This window comes from Salvelinus namaycush, chromosome 4 (genome assembly GCF_016432855.1).
Source record: "Salvelinus namaycush isolate Seneca chromosome 4, SaNama_1.0, whole genome shotgun sequence".
In the NCBI taxonomy this organism is placed as follows: Eukaryota; Metazoa; Chordata; class Actinopteri; order Salmoniformes; family Salmonidae; genus Salvelinus; species Salvelinus namaycush.
In genome coordinates, this window is record NC_052310.1 from 21,503,910 (window position 1) to 21,522,080 (window position 18,171).

The window sequence follows — 18,171 nt, forward strand, 5'->3', positions numbered from 1 at the left end:
TTCTATGTGGAGCAGAGACAGGGAAACGGAGAGAAGAGAGAGTGCATGATGGAGAGGGATAGAGAGCACTTTGTGAGGTATCGCTACCTGAAAAGACATGATCTGAGTGATTAAAAGTATTCCTTATTTACTTTGAAGAACTACTAGCCTGGTGATTTTCTCCGACAGCATAGGCAGCAGAGAGATGAGATGATGACTTGGAATTAAATAATAATATCATGAATTAAAACAAATGTAATGTACACAACAACTGAAATCATTTTTAAGTCATGTGAATAAATGATGGTTAATAGGTGTAATGGGGAGTCACTACCATCATGAGACTTTTATTAATAGTTTTATTCTGTGTTACAGCATTCAACCCCCATAATGCATAGTGCATTTCATGTCAAATAAATAATCGAAACCAAAATAAAACGGTGGTCATTTTTTCATAATCAAACCGAAACAGACTTCAAAACGCACTAATCGCTAAGCACTACCCTGTACGGTACCTAAATGAATAGCTTAATAATAACTTGTATTATTAAGTCATTATAAATGCTGATATAAATACTTAAATGCTTTCTTAGTGATTTTTATTATGCATACCATGTTAATACATGGTTATAAATGCTATAAGACTCATTTATCATTTGTACATGCATATATAGCCTACCAGCACTACTTCTAAATAGTTTATTAAAGCTTCTAAAATACAACTCATGTTAAAGTACTACCATCCTATCCCCTTAACCAAGCCTTCGCCAGCCCAAAACAAACTTCCCGTCAACCCCTCCTCATTCATCTCAACCCCTCCTCCTGCCTCCACAGCTGTCAAATGAACTAGCGGCAGGATCCCCAAGCACAACACATACAGTAACATGCTAGCATCTCGGTTGGGGCGTTTGCGAGTAAATAATCATGGTTAATAATGAATGGCGATTAAAGAGGGAGCTGTGGCCTTGCTAAACACGCGCTGATTAATGTTTCCCGCTTCTTCCCCAATCGGCTCTGCATTATGCAAACGCTGCAGCGCCAGCACCCTATCAGGAGAGGCCCCTTGCCAGAGCCGCGGCGACCAGGCCCATTTATTCAAATCAATCTGTGATAAACATGGTGAATGGAGTGTTCTGTCGTAGCTTAACTGTCATTACGAAGGGATATTCTCACCGTCACATGTGTAACTTACACTCTCATAAACTCGACCTGCTGAGCTGTTTCCAAATTGAGGGCTCGGGCCCCTGGAGACCCTCTCCATGTCAGGCTGGGGCCATGGACTGGAGCAGGGCTAGTGTAGAACCAGGCTGTAGAAGTTGTTGGAAAAGGAGAAGTTGGGTCTGGGGCTGTAGCAGTAATGGAAGAGGCTGAAACTCAGGCTGGGGTAAGTATCTGACTAAAGATGTTCCTGGACAGAGTCTAGATGTAAGAGCGGATCTAAGGCTGGAGTTTGGAGTAAACTGCCTCTAAACTCCGGCCAGGATAGATGCTGGGGCTGGGGGTCGGGCTGGGTGAGGGGAAGGGGTAGGTAGGGGTTGAGTGAGCAGTCCTGAGTTGCAGCTCCACAGCCCCAGTGATGAATGACTAAAACATGGGCTATTCATCTCCTGCTTAGAGCAGTGGACACTGGCCCCACTCCCCCTCCACATGTCAGCAAATGTGATAATTCTGTCATTTGTCAGGAGTGACGGAGAGTGTGGAGAGGCGCTCTGGAGACTACGGACATACATACATACATACATACATACATACATACATACATACATACATACATACATACATACATACATACATACATACATACATACATACATATACACATACATACACATACACACATACATACATATATATACACATACACACACACACACACATACACATACATACACACATACATACATACACACATATACACATACATACACACATACACATACACGCACACACACATACACATACACACATACACACACACATATACATACATACATACATACAAACACACATATACATACACACACACATATGAACACACACACAAACAAACTAAAACATACATTTGCTCTCCTTGTCCTCCTTTCTCTTTACATAATTTTTTTGTTGTTGTTCAAAGTCTATTTTTGTCAAGTTAGTGGGAGAATGTGACTGTGTCATAGAGCGAGGTGTTTTATGGCAAATTCCATCCGTAATTCACAGACGTTGTATTGTATTACCTCCAGGAAACTGGAGACACTTTTTTCCACTTTATTATGTAAATCACATTTTGAAATCGTTTTTCCCTTTCCTTCCCTAAAGCCTGTCTGCAGTTTTGTGTGTTGGGGAGTTGCTGGACCAAACAATTGTGTGTGCAGGCGCTGTGTGCGCGGGCGTATTTGTTCGTGCAAGCTTGCGTTTACGTGTGTGTGTGTGTGTCCCTTTGAATAGCAGTCTTGTCAGTGTGTGTGAACAGTAAATACCCTTTTATGAGGCCCTCATAGTACCCATTAAACATGATAACCTCTGAATTAAGGGCCGGACATTTTGTTGTTTCAGATGTCTCTGTGATTTCAAACAGACGACTGTGACCCCTGGCTGACCCTGTCTTTGCCTATTTTTTCCCCCCTCTCTCTCTCTCTCTCTCTCTCTCTCTCTGTCTCTCCTCTCCTCTCTTTTTCCTCCCTTCTCTCTCTCTCTCTCTCTCTCTCTCTCTCTCTCTCTCTCTCTCTCTCTCTCTCTCTCTCTCTCTCTGTGCAGAATCATCCAGAACAGAGTCCTGGTCTTCGTCCTCGGCGCCATCATCCTCATCACCATCATCCTGGCTATCTATTTCAATGTGCGAGGGCACTGATCTCCCTAATTCTCTCTCTCTCACACACACACACACACACACACACACACACACACACACACACACACACACACACACACACACACACACACCAGGCGTGATTAATAGCGACAAAAGCATTGCTCTGGAGTAATTAGGACAAATGGTTCCAATGAATCACTTTCCAGGCCATGACAGGGGTCTCTCTCTCTCTCTCTCTCTCTCGCTGTCTTGCCCCCACAGTTTTTGTTCTATTGTTTTTGATATTATTCATGGTGTTGTCACTGGACTGTGTTTGATTGGGAGATCCATCTTTTCCCTGGGTAGAGAGAGCCTATGGGGAATTCAAAGAGTTTAGATGTAAATCCTGCTAGTGTTGTTTATTCACTACTTCCATGCTCTAACTTAAGGTGTCCGCAGTCCCTTTTCTGTGTGTGTGTGTGTGAGTGCTTGCCTATCTGTACGCAGGGCTTTTCTCTCCCTCTTTGTCAGACCAGCTTTCAATCCATCTAGTGTATTAGGCGCTAGACTCAACTCTGATTAACATGGGGGCTTACTACATGCGTCCACAGTCACACACAGCCTCCAGGTACAAAGGACAGTACCTTCAAATAAGAGGTGGTAGTCCACCACCTCTTTCCACACGGTTGGGCCCAAATATGAGAGATACATTCGTAAATGGAAGACTTATTCGACTTATAGAAAACGCATGAAAAGGTTTGCTTCTGTTTTGACTCGAGGAAGGAGACCCAGTTTGATTTGTCCGTCCTCTTCACAATATTCACTCGTATCATTGATATCTGACTGTGAGGGATCTCAACATTGTCCAGACTCCATGATATTTTGTTCATACACACATGACATTAATATAGAATTGATTATAGTAGTCCACATACTGCACTAACTGGCAAATCTACATAAATGTAAGCAGAGAAAAAAAGGCTTTTAGGTTTTTCATATTACCAGTTATTCTGTTACTATTTATTTATATACATTGTTTGAGAATTGATGATTTATTTTTGTTGATTATCATTAAATGTACATTTTATGGAGTCTATTGTAAACGTAACCTGACGCAGACCAATCGTCTTTGGCCAGCGAATCACATGACATGTATAGTTCGTATTTCTCCAGGACCAGTTCAATCATGGATTGCTTTGATTGTGTGTGAATTCAGACTTAAGTCATTTTTAATATAAATGAAATTTCTCTTGTCCTATCTAAATATTTTTGTTTTATTTCTTCTGTTTTGTCCAGAGTTGTAATAATGATACATTTTTATGTAGAGCCTTTAACCCAAACAGCCTCAAGCTGATATGTTGTTGCATGTTTTTACAAACTCCCAATACTACGTGTGTTTCAGTCCAGTTTGGAAGGGGAATGCCATTCTACTGTAGGTGGACAGAGTAAGTTTGTTGTGTTTTAAGTGCAAAATCCGAGAGGTGCTGCAAAGGGACTGTTTGTGTGTCCTGTCACACAAACATACTCTCATTAAAACATACACAGGTACTCCCCCATGTCCTCCACCGAAAGACAGACAGACAGACAGACAGACAGACAGACAGAGACAGACAGACAGACAGACAGACAGACAGACAGACAGACAGACAGACAGACAGACAGACAGACAGACAGACGGCCGGTGGTCTGCCTGGTTCAGGCCGGACGGCCGCCTGCCTCCATGCGGCAGCACGAGAGAGAGGCCATTTGCTATTCCGTGGGGGGGGCTTTCTCCGCTACCGCCCCAGCCGCCCGGCGGCTTCAAAGGTTCAAATTAATGACCAACAAAATAGTGTCTCCCCCTCCATCCCATGTGGGCCAACCCGTGGCCGAGTTATCATTAAGTTGAGGAATAATGAAAAAAGAGGATAAGGAGAGGAAACGAGGAGGAGGGGGGAGAAACCCCTGCCAACCTCATCAGATAATCACCTGCGTGATTTGGTTTTTCCATCAAAAGGAAAAACAGGGTGAGGTGTGTATGAGAATCTATACCTGGAGGTTGGTGTATGAGCCAAACAACTGATTATTGTGTCTGGAGTGCCTACGTGTGCTCGTCCTCTCTCCTCGGTCCCTCCCTCCTTTCTCTCTCCACCCCCACCCGTCCTCCCTCCTTCCCTCACCCCTCTCTTCCTCCCTCTCTCTCTCTCCCAGCCTGTCAGGATGAGCTGAGTTGTAGCGCTGCCGCAGCCTCCCTTCCACCGTGCAGCGTGGCCGCGGCAGACAGCGTGGCCGCGGCAGACACGAGCACGGCTCTATTTGAAGTTGTAATGGTGTCAAAAAGTCAGGGCTGACTGACAGCTGTCAGTCCCACAGGGCCTCATTAAAAACAGACCCACTTGACAAGGAAATAATTGAGCGTCGTCGACAACCCTGCCTGGGCTCCGTTTAGATGTTTGTATTTTCTTTCATTATTATTTCTGGCTATTATGTTCATTAGGAAATGGCATTAAACAACTTTAGATAGAAGGGGGAGGGCTAATGATTTGTTTAGAGGGGGGGTATTATTTAACAGGAGGCCTGTCGTATGATTCCTTGGCTTGGCAGATGCCTGGTATCATCTGCCAGCACTCTTTTTTTGTCTACTTTCTCTTGTTCTCCTTTTTGTCTGCCCATCCTTCCTTTTTTTCTCAGCCCTCTTATATCTCTCCATCCCTCCTTCCTTCCCTCTCTCTTTCTCTCTCCTTCTCTCCCTCCGAGCAGCGGGTGCCTTTAAAGTACGAAATAGATTATTCATTACCCCCTTTCTGTTCTTTGTGACTGATTTGGTTTTCGATGAGCGTCTTGCCACGGAGAGAAGGATAAAAACTTGTCAAAAATAGGTTCTATCTTATTCCAAGGGGCAACAATAGCAGCAGGTACAGACACCTTTTAATATTTCATTAAGCCCAGTGTTAACCCTCAAGTGGCAGAGGTGGGTGAGCTCCATACAGACAGGGAGAGAGAGGGGAGGGGATTTGGGGGGGTGATTGGTAATAAAGCCATTTAAATGCTTTCTAAAGCCATTTAAATGCTTTCGCTTCTCTCCGATCGCTAGACAGGCTAGTGTTTTATGTCCCTGTCCATTGTCATATGATTGTCTGAGGGGCTGGTGAGTTCGTCATGTCCAAGGCTGAAGATGCTTTTTAAGGTTTTGGAGGTGTGTCTACCATTTAGGTTTGGGTCATCTCTTCTTCCTTATGCAAGACCCATGTAGGCGTATGCCACGTTTGAAAAATAAAGCAACCGAGAACCTTTCAACCACAGCGCAGGTTAAGCCTACGTCTCCTGGTGTTTAATACACAAACCAGGGGTCCTCTCAAAAAACAGTAAAAGGGGAGAATTGTTCCCAGGACGAGTAAACTTCTCGGTGGCGGCCCCTTATCGGTATAAAATCCTGCCATTTGTCAGCCGTTTAGGCGGACAGGAATTGTGACGGGGAGCGTTTGAGCCGTTGTCCCTCTGAAGGACGCACCTTAAACGGGATAGGTAAACAACTCCGACAGTGGGATCGCGATGGGAGGGCAGACGTTTTATCTCCCAGAGAGTCTCCGCTGTCAGGGACGCCCGCCCGCAGACCAGCGAGCCGAAGTCCACAATGACACCGTTTGACAATATGGAAGAGTTTGCCTCTGTATCGACTGTCCAAACAAACGCAGACAAAAATACATTACACACATGCATCCCTCTCTACTGTCACACGTGCTAGAGCAACCTCTAAACCCCCTTTCATTCTATGATAGTAGAGAGAGGGCTACAGTATGTTCCTCCTTTTTGTACCAGTCCAAGTAGAATGGCTTTCTTTTATCCCCCCCGCTCTTTTATCATCCAACGCTGTTGTTTATTTTAATGGTGTTTACGCGCACAAAGACATGACAATGACCCTATTCTCTGTGGTAGGTCACAGAGCTACAGCCGTGTCTAGAGCGCCTACCCTTGTGCTTGTGGGCGAAAGATGGAGCCGGAAAAGTGCAATGGCGAGTGCAGTTGGTTTGCGTGTTGTGTGTGCATGTTTCGGTCTGTGTTCGAAATGTCCATCAATAGTGTAAGTCTAGTATCTTGATGATCAGGTCCAAGCAGCTGAACTCAATATTGTGTTGCTTTTCATACTTTTTTGGGGGCTGTTTAGTTCCCCCCCCCCCCCCCCCCGAGACATTTTTGGGCTTTCTGTAGATGTGAAGAACGTTTGTGTTGTCATTAAAGCAGTATTGCATTTCAACGACAAAGATGCCCTGTCATAACTTCCTGTCGTCTTCCCTCCTCCGCCCCTCTCGTTCTGTCGTACATTCGGCACCGAAATAAAACCTGACACTTCAGGAAGAAGGAAAGGCGAAGCCTGCAACTTTCATTTTACCCACGGCTAAACCGCAGTCAAATCCAATGTCTGTACCTTCTATTATGTGTACCTCAACTTGCACAGTGAAGCACCGACACAGGTGAACGATTCATACAATATGAACACTGAACACAAAGACCAGGTCAGACACGGACTGAAGCAGACTAAACTAATCTCCCCCTCTTTCTTTCTCCCTCAACTCTCTCATCTCTCTCCCTGTAGAGTACTGACATATCCTTTGAGCTAAAATTAACTCTTTACCACTACAAAGGAATACAGTTGTAACCGGCGCTGCCATTTGCATGATAATGGAGACTTCATATAATTGACCCAGTAGACAGTATTAGGCTTCTTAAATGTTTGCATACTTTCTCACCTCTTGTTTCGTTATGCAATGCTTCTAATTTCATTAGGGCTCCAATAGCTATTCGAATATATGAACGTATAGTATGCTGCAGTACATGGTGAGATGCTTTTGCAACATTTAAATGCAGTAATTTATGGTGCATGGATTTGAATGTATGTCTAGTGGTACAGTGAATGTCAGATCCCAGAAGCCTGTTGACAAATTGAAATCAGACGTCAGTGGGGACATTTTTTGAATGTCTGTTCTCTTTTCAGAGACAAAAAGCGTTCTTCTGGTCAATCCTCAGACAGTGTAATGTAGAGCTGGATTGACAGAGACCGGCAGAGGTAAAGAGAGGAGATCTGGAAGGATGTATGAATCAGACAAGGCTGCAAGAAGCCTGGAAGGCAGGCCGTGACTGTTGTGCTAGTTCCAAGCTGCACAGTCATTTACTTTGCATGTGGTGTCTTACCAGACAATATTCTACATTTCCAACTGGGAGGCATCAGTGTAGAAATCACTGTCTTCAAAAGACGGCCTGCCATTCATGTTCCCCGTAGCCGGAGATCTGAGCAAACGGTGATAACCCGCGACATCTTTCTGGAAAACGGGGAGTCGATCAGCTTTGATGGAGCACATCCTCTATGACAGGCTACTGAAGAGCTCTCTAATGAACTGGGGGGGGGGGGCATGGCAGCATGTAGGAAGAAGGGAAGGGGGATGGGATGGGGGGATTAGGGATGGAGAAGGGGGGTACAATTGTGTCAGTGAGGCATTTCATATGCATAATCGTCTAAACATAAACATAAGCTCATAGATATACTATAATGGATAGAGGTGAGGAGGATGGAAGGATGACAAAGATATTGGAGATGAGGAAGATGGGATGGAAGGATAAGAATGGTATTGGAGATGAGGAAGATGGGATGGAAGGATGACAGAATGGTATTGGAGATGAGGAAGATGGGGTGGAAGGGTGACAGAATGGTATTGGAGATGAGGAAGATGGGATGGAAGGATGACAGGTCTCCATGGTACCTCTGCCTTAGATGGGGGGGGGGGGGGGGTTAGTGATTAAACATTCATGAAGGTGTGTCCAATCACAGAGCTCGTCTGACTGTCTCTACACAGGGCAGGAAGTAAAATTGGATTGTAGCGAGGGGAACCCCTGCAGGTTGGCATGAGGGGTCAATTGAATGGGGAGTTCAACGGTTACAGAATTTATATGATGTCCTCTTATATCCCCAACCACCTTTTCCTCACTCGTACTGTAGGATACATCTAACACAGTAAGGAATGGCAGCCTCCTTGTTTTTATGTGGATATCATGCTTGTTTATCAGTGCTGTAATATGCAGGAAGAATATATTTGCTTTCAAACTGTGGGCATTGGTCAGTTTTTAACTCACACAGACATGTTTCAAAATACTTTCACTGAACACATGGACCCATACATTGTCAGTCTCTCTCTCACACACACTATTATAAAACACACAGACACACCTTTATTGAGTTGTATAGTGGCGGCAACAAAATGCACAACTTTTGTTCATCTCAAGGATTTTTCTGACTGCCCAGATGAACAGAGCACCAATATTGATTTTTCTCCTTACCATGCAGTGACTGGGATTACCCATTTGCTCATTCATTTTTAAAGACTAGTGAGATTCTTCCCCCTTTTTTCTGTTTTCTTGTCTCTATCATTCCATTTTTCTAAAGAGTGATTGTACCCTCCCCTTCTGTGGCAGAATCCCTCCTTGACCCTGAGAATTGTAATTCTGCTATAGATCACAGCTTTGGAATATTAGGCCTTACAGCGGTTAAATAAAATATGTTCAAATCGTCCAATCCCAGAGGCCATGGCAGAAATTCTAATCAGCAAAAAGAAAGGGAAAGGATTATGGGTAAAGGGAAGCATCAGAATCCTACTGGCCAAGTCTGAGGAACAGGAAGAGAAAGAGCGAGAGGACCAAACCTTAATCATCATAATCACACTCATCAACAACGCTCTGTGAAAGGTTCTGCATGACAGCGGGAGGAGGTGGGTTAAAGATTTTTTCAAAATAATTTAAGCGAGAATTTCCACGGGTATTGAGAGTAGTATGCCAAACAGGACAACCCTTCTGGGCCCTGGACGCCTTCACTTGACCATTGTAGGTTGGAGTCAGAATTGATTAATTATGCCATATTTCTTTTTTCTTTTTATTAAATGTTATCCCATTTTCTCCCCAATTTTCGTGGTATCCAATCGCTAGTAATTACTATCTTGTCTCATCGCTACAACTCCCGTACGGGCTCGGGAGAGACGAAGGTCGATAGCCATGCGTCCTCCGAAGCACAACCCAACCAAGCCGCACTGCTTCTTAACACAGCGCGCCTCCAACCCGGAAGCCAGCCGCACCAATGTGTCGGAGGAAACACCGTGTACCTGGCCCCCTTGGTTAGCGCGCACTGCGCCCGGCCCGCCACAGGAGTCGCTGGAGCGCGATGAGACAAGGATATCCCTACCGGCCAAACCCTCCCTAACCCGGACGACGCTATGCCAATTGTGCGTCGCCCCACGGACCTCCCGGTCGCGGCCGGCTGCGACAGAGCCTGGGCGCGAACCCAGAGACTCTGGTGGCGCAGTTAGCACTGCGATGCAGTGCCCTAGACCACTGCGCCACCCGGGAGGCAATTATGCCATATTTCAACATGGAAGTTACTAACATGGCTGGCTCCATGTTTACGTTTCATCGACATACTGTAACTTAAAGACGCAAAGATATTTGGGGAAGTATTACTGCAATTGCTAGGTCTCCAGAGTTGTCTAGAAATTTGTCCCGATTCAAAATGACCCCCCCCCCCCCCATAAAAAAGAAGAAACAAATAAAGTTTGTCACAAAAAATAAGCTTTGGTATTTAAGCTTATTGCACAGGTGCAAAGGCTGAGCCCATATAACCAACATGTAGTGCTGTGGTTGAAGCTGGACTGTATGGACTGTCCATAGAGGGTGATTGATCGTAACTCAATCCCTCAGTGTGTTCAGAAGACCACGAGACGCTCAATTACACTCTGGGATTCAAATGCTGAATTCACAGACTGAGACCCTCTGAGAAATACCAGTGACCTTCAGCCAACCGCCAAACTCCAAACAACAACGTCAACTAGAGGTTTGGCATCGATGGCCAAACACTTCACGAAGTTGAATGCAGGTTCTTGTTACCAAAAGGACACAAGATATAGAATTTTACCAAATGACCAAATAATGTAAATATTTAGTTGTTTATTTTTGTGTTGTTTGTTAAGAGATTCCATGCCATGTGTGCATCCATGCCATGTGTGCATTAGATGCTTGTGAGCCATTACTGCACATTAGAATAAGAATAATTGTGTACATAGCAGCTTATGAATCATTAATCCCCGTGGTTTCCATCTGGGGGTTTCTGTCGGAGGGGCAAGGGAGGGGAGTCAGAGGGGGAGGGGGGCTTGGGCCCCCATGGACAAGCCAGTGCGATGAAAGAGGAAGAGAAATATGGATAGAGAGAGAAAGAAACATGGATACAGGCTATAGTGATGCGTTACATTGTGAAACGGTCAACTTATCCTCAATAGCACTCACATCTGAATATAATGTGCAGTATAAAGGTAAAGGGTACACATTTCTTTTGTAAATCGAATCTATTTTTCATGAATGTGTATGGACTGTTTTCTTTTTCACTTGGAATGGAGAACCATTAGCCCTGTTTATACCTGGTTCTCAGATGTGTTCTTTGTCCTGATCTTATCCACATTCTGATTTTGTACACATTTTAAGACAGGACTGGTGTAGACTATTAAAATATGTATTGTGATCAGATCTTCCTGCCCATCTCCAGAGGTAGTCAGGCATGCATTGTGCAAGTGTAGACGGATCTGGCCAGTGAAACCATTTAAATAATCATTATCCCACCCTCTAAAATCATTGACAACTGGCACAATTGACTAATGCCATCAAAGTAAATATTACATATTATTTAGAAGGAATATTTATTAAATAACTTGCATACAGGAGGAACTAGGAAATATTGTCACAATGCGGACAGAGTGGATGGATAAAAGATACATTTTAACACCATGTGTAGAATGTGGACAAGATCAGGACACAGGATGCATGTTAGAACCCGGTATAAATGAGGCCATTGAACTCTCAACATGTGCAGAGGTACTTGTGGTTGAAGGCCAAGCGGGAAAATGATCTTACAGCTCTTTGCAACTAGGATAATGGCAGTGAGTATAACACCGGAGCAAAATGTTATTACTCACTGCCATTATCCTAGTTGCAAAGAGCCGTAAGATCATTTTCTCCTTGGGGTTGGGCAGTATGCAACAATAGGTGCTGAGGGAAAGAAAAAGCATTTGGTTATACAAACTAGTAATGTTACCATTGTACCCTGACCATGAATGCAACATGTTAATTCTAAATGAATTCCCTCTTGAACAAAAACGATGTCAATTGAAATGCTTGGGGATGCTTAGAGCCGTCAGTGTTTGTGATACAACAATCGTGCTCTAGCCTTGAGTCCTCATTCATTCTATGTTGGTTATTCTGAGTAAATAGCCTCGTTGGTCTGAGTGTCCATCAGCTCTCATTGTTTAGACTGATGGATGACTAGTATTTCACTATCTATCTCTATTTAATAGACACCTTTTACACTCGCTGAACAAATGGTGACATACAAAAGGGGTATGTAAATCAAAACCACAATTGAGGAATACATAAATAAGACACTAGCTAATATGTCAATAAAAATAAAGCACAGATGAGGTGAAGGAGAAAACTAGGCTATGGCACTTTTCTTTTTAACTTGGATTGGAGAACCATTGAAATCTTCACACGTGCTGAGGTACTTCTTATGGTTGAAGGCCAAGTGAGAAAAGTATCTTATTGCTCTATGCAACTACTATAATGGCAGTGATACAATTTTGCTCCGGTGAGAAGAATTCAGAGGGTTCACTAACAGCGAGAAATGACTCTTCTTGGGCAGTATGCAACAATAGGTCATGCTCGTCTCTGCTAGCTCGTCTCTGCTAGCTCGTCTCTGCGAGTTAGCCAACCTGGCTAGCACGCTATGCAGCGCTAGTTTAACTAGCCCGGTCTCGAAAATCCACGTAAGACCGGATCAGTTCATCAACAAGTCTGTGAAGAGAGGCAAGCGGTGCTTGACTGAGGCAGACACAGGCTGCGGGAGGCCTACAGAACCTGGCCACCCCCTCCCTTCGTGTAGTCACCGGCGACGCGGTTTGCCGGCCCTCGACTTCGTCTTCGGCCTAACAACACCCTTGCCAATATATCCTCCAAACACCGGCTTCTCGGGCATATCACTTAAATAGGTTATGAAGGAAAGAAAAAGGAATGTGGTTTAACAAACTAGTACTGTTACTAATGTACTCTCACTATCAATTACAATTGTTTCGTTCTAAATGAATTCCCTCTCGAACAGTGCTAATAAAAACAATGTGAATGGAAATGCCTGGGGGTGCCGAAAGTCTACCGTGTTTATGGTTCAACAATCCTGCTCTAGCCTTGAGCCCTCGTTCACTTTTTGTATCGTGTTTTCCCCTCCCCAGCCAGACCACTCTCAGACAGTCCTAGCAAAGTTCTTGCTTGAGAAATTAGTCTATGCTAAGAAGCTATTTTAGTTCATCGCAGTAAAGTACTTAAGTGTTACTCAGCAATGATTTGATATTGAGATAGAAACGGCTGCATTGGACCTTTAAACAATGTTACATTAAAAAAAAATCCTGGAAGGTATAAAGGTATCACTAACATGTAATAACATGTATAAAGAACTTAGTGATGTTGTTTAACTGAAACATATTTGCAATTGTTTTATTTTGGGGTTTTCTACAATTGAAACTTGTTCATACCATGAATCATTGCTGCAATATTCACATCAACAGCAGGACGTCACATGACCTCCACACAGTAGGAGTCCTCAGTTACCAAGGTTATCTTTACCAAGAGATGGACAGATAATATCTGAATGATATGTTCATATTTAGAAATGAATTGGGTTACAGTATGTATATACACACACACTGACACACATTGATACTCAGACAGATGAGGAAGTGTGTCTCCTTAAAAAAAAAAAAAAAACGCCCTACTTTACCTGTACTGTAGCAGGACCAGAGAATGCTGGGAAGGCGAGGTCAGCGGTTCATCCGTCAAAGAGGCTCCTCGTTGATGGATGGCACTTCGAGCACCGCCGTACCCACCGTAGCCCTAACCGCCGAAAAGGCCTTTTGTAATAAATAAATAAACAGGGTACATCAAAGGGATTTTCAAAAAGAAAAACAAAGCCAGCACACACACGTTTGTTCGCAAACACACACACTCACACACATGCGAAGAGAGGGAAAAAAACTCAAAGGGCTGAAAATGTACACATAGTTTACTCTCCGATGACACCCAGCTTGAAGAAAATACCAGACCAAACAAAACAGTGTGGCGAGAATCGTGTTTGATTCCATATTCGGTTTGAGAGGCGGCTCAAAACAAGAAATTGGGCCGAAACAGTTGGTTGCTATGTTCTCTTTTTCATGAAACGTAAAGGTACTTCCAATCATCTTCATCCCCAATACTCACGTCTCATATTGATGAGGTCAGCAGAGGACAGGAAGGAGCTACAGGTCACTACTTATCCCAGTGGATAGAAACGATCACAGCACAGTAGGCTACAGTAATAGCTCCATGTTGGTTTACTAAATCAAAACCGTATTCCCAAACACAAATAAACACAATATCAAAACAGAAAATGTGTGAACTGGGGTGGTCTAGCGGTCTAAGCTGCTAGCTGCCTCTGGAGCACATGTATAATGTACCGCTGCCAGCTTGGGTTCGATTCCGGCCTACTGTTCTTTCAGCGCTCTCTCTCCCACCTTTCACCTCTATCTCTCTCTATCCAATAAAAACACAACACAGTCTTTTATTGTTATTATTATTCATATGGACCCGTTTCCTTCTTTCTGAATAAAGATGTGGTTTCAGCGTTAGAGGTGTTGAGGAAATGGTGTGTACATTTGATGTGAGGTCACTTTTTTATCGTTGCATACTACGGCCGTGGTTTTACAATTATACCGAAATGATGGTGAAGTCTCTATAGAGGTTGTGTGAACCTGAAGCCTCAATGGTTGGTTAAGCTTAAGTAAATGTATTTGCATTTGGGGTTTTGGGTGAAAAGACAGTCTGTCAGATTGTAGGTGAATGTGTTGTTTTCATAGTTGGCTTTGGGGTACCATGGAACCCGTGTGCCAGGTTTGTGCTCTTGGTTTGGTTAGCTTTGAGAAGCTCAGTTAGGGCATGTTGTATGTGTGTGTGTGTGTGTGTGTGTGTGTGTGTGTGTGTGTGTGTGTGTGTGTGTGTGTGTGTGTGTGTGTGTGTGTGTGTGTGTGTGTGTGTGTGCGTGTGAGCCCATACACATATGTGTGTGTCAGCGTGAGGCCCCCAGCACGCTCCTAAGAGTGGTAGAATGGAAGGCCATACCTTCCATCACTGTAAGCCTATTGGTATGGATCAGCATACTCTCTACAGACTTACTCTGTCTCTTCCTCTCTCTTCCCCCTTCTCTCTCTCTCTCTCTTTGCCCTTTCTCTCTCACTCTTCCCCCTTCTCTCTCTCTTCCCAATTTTCTCTCTCTCACTTTTCCCCCTTCTCTCCCCCCGCCCCCCTCTCTCATACACGTACATATTGTCGCTGTCTGATGAAAACCAGTTAACTAAATTTTTGCCTTTTTTACATTTATTGAAAGAAGTAATTCCCTCAACGCACTATGTAGATTTAATCCCTCTAGGACCAATAACTATTTATTCAAAATAGCTTCTGAAGTTTCACAATTGTATGTTCGTTAATGGGAAAATATGGTCATTTTTTACATTTCATGAAAAAGTTTCTGTTTTGGAGATAAGAGGCTTTCATCAGACAGCCGATATTTTGCTCCCATAGATCTAATCTTGCTCTGTTCATTCCCACCCCCTTAATCTATACATTTCTTTACACGTTTACTCTTGTCTCTCCATCTCTCACATCATATGTATATCCCTCCCTTTACCTCCTCTCTCTGTCTTTCCCTTTGTCTCTATCTTTCTTAATCATCCGACAGTGGGCCTACCTGTAGTCAGTGAGCCTGGCTCAGTTTAGTACAGTTGAAAGAACACATCAGATTTCTCCTGCTTTCTCTGAGTCCTGATAGTAAGGGTTCTCTTACCTGTTTGGAGCTAGTGAGGCGTCCCTCCTCCCTTTAAATTAATCTTCAGAGGAGGGAGATTGACAGAAACACAGAGAGAGCCGGCCCGTTTGACTGGCGGCCCTGTCAAAGTGCACCCAGAGGCGCTCCCCTACAATCTTTTCCACTATACAAGCATTTCGCTACACCCGCAATAACACCTGCTAAACATGTGTATGTGACCAATATCATTTGATTTGATTTAACTCCTTTCCACTCGCTGCCTCTCTGAGTTGATTTGGTATTTATGGTACAGTAATGACCGAAGCACGCACACACACACACACACACACACACACACACACACACAGTCTTACCAATGTATAGAGACCTCAAGGTTTTTTTTAACAATCTTTCTTTAGTTGTTATTCATCTCTGTAAGTGTGTGAGATACAGGAGGGTGATAATACAAATACGGAGAATGTATGGCCCAGGTTTCTGAATGATGCAGCATAGTGGTGATAATGACTGGGAAGTGGCTATCACTGATAGCCCTAATATGATGTATGATGACATTTTATCTCATGTTTGTGCATACAATGACTAAACTAAAGAGAGCGACCTTGGGGGCTCACCGGCTGACATCTTAATTCACTCTGAAGTTCTAATCTCTTCCTTCAAATGACGTACGTCTATGTTCCATTTAATTAATATGCTTATAAGCATTATGTATTATTCAAACATGCAAATGAGGCACCGTAAGAAAGCTTTCTTGGGTGGAAAAGTGAGGCTTGGGAGCAACAGCCCTTCTGAAACTTTTATTCTCTGCAAATCACGAAGACAAAAAAAAATGTATTTCTCCTTCTTTGTCCTTCTCTTACTTTACTTAGGGTGTGTTTGAAATGCAAGAGAGTTGAGAGAATTGAAATAAGGCACTTCTAACAATCAACGGTGATTTACAGTTCAATGACACACACCTGAGGACTTATAATTATGTGCAACACTGAAATATGTTCCCCTAAGACACGACTATGAATATATTTAAACCGACTTTTGGTTCTGGTTTGGTCTGAGGTTTTTTGGAGTAGGCAGCCATCTTTAGACCAGTCGACCATAGGAGCTTTTTATGGATGCGGCCGTCTCTAACAAGGGTGAAAGAAAGGACCTCTTATGTTCACTTTTGGGTTGAGTTACTTTTGAGAGGCTGGTGGTCGCTGAACTGAGGCTTCACTGAGCCGGTAACCACTACACGAGCCCTCAGTCCTCTCATGGGCTTTTTAGGAGCAACTATGGCCCTGTTCAGACCTACAGATGTAGGATCTTAATTTGAGCCAGTTTGCTACCGCAGGAAAATAATCTTGCAGCAACAGGAAATGTGAATTATTATGTGGATTATAATTAATGGACATTTTTGTAGGAGTTGATCAATTCTTCGTAAGGGAGAATCAAGTCTGGAATTTCAAAGTGGAAATTACAAACTTCATAAGCCTTTTCAAACCTCAAATGTACTACAAGTTTTACATTTCCTGCATTGCAGGATAGTTCTTCTGCAACAGGTTGATCAAAGTAAGATCCTACATCTGTCTCTGAGTTGATTTTTAAAAAAACACTGCTATCCTTGGTTAGGGTTGGTTAGGTTGGTTAGGGTTGGTTAGGAAAACAGAGCCAAATTGAATGAATTATTTTAAAGACAATTATTTTACTTAAAAATATAAGTTACATAATGAACAGTAAAAACACACTATGATAGTACATAGTCAAATAATTGTTACATTTCATGGCTTTGTCAGACTGTCTTAACACAGTGTGGTTCCAGTAACACGATTTAGCAATATATCTGTTATTGTCGTGATGCTGTACTGTTTGTGTGTATAGTTATGTACATAAACTGTATTAGATTGAGGCCATTATTTTAGGCCAGAGAAATACACCAGGAATCTGCCTGGTACCTGAATATCACGACTGCACCTCCTCTGTTTAAACAGCACTATACTGAGCTTCTTATTTCCCCTTATATATACAATAAAAAATATATATTTGCTCACTTAAAAATACTGATGATCTAGGTGGTGCTGTTTTTACATTTCTTTTTTACCTTTATTTAACTAGGCAAATCAGATAAGAACAAATTCTTGTTCACAATGACGGCCTAACCCGGACAAACCCGGACGGCACTGTCTGCGTTCTGTTTATTCATCTTGCCTACAGGGTTCAGTGATTCAATTTCACACCTGTTCCATTGTGTACATGCATGTTAATGTTCTGTGTTCTGTTCTAATATAGACATAAATAATCAACTTTATTTGGGCCTCACGTGGCAAGTGCACTACAAAGTTGTGTAAAACAATTGCGGTTGATCTTTTTCTATGGATTTGGACACAAACTTTATTTACATTCTTTTCTCCTTTTCCACTGTTTAGTGGAACTTCACAACACCCACGGTAAAAAGGAAATCATAACGAATACAAAACAAATCCGCCCAACAAACCCCATCTGCATTCTATGGTATCCCAACGCTACGGTATTTGGGCTTGTTGCA

The 18,171-nt window shown here is 43.1% G+C and overlaps 1 protein-coding gene across 1 annotated transcript in view; it reads left to right on the forward strand.

Annotated features, from left to right (window-relative positions):
* Positions 1-5,720, forward strand: part of LOC120045779 (vesicle transport through interaction with t-SNAREs homolog 1A-like) — a 166,034-nt gene extending 160,314 nt beyond the window's left edge. Inside the window, exon 11 of the mRNA XM_038990709.1 lies at positions 2,716-5,720. Within this exon, the coding sequence (XP_038846637.1) occupies positions 2,716-2,809 (94 nt within the window). The 3' untranslated portion in view covers positions 2,810-5,720. The remainder of the gene's footprint in view (positions 1-2,715) is intronic.
* Positions 5,721-18,171: the final 12,451 nt, after the last annotated feature.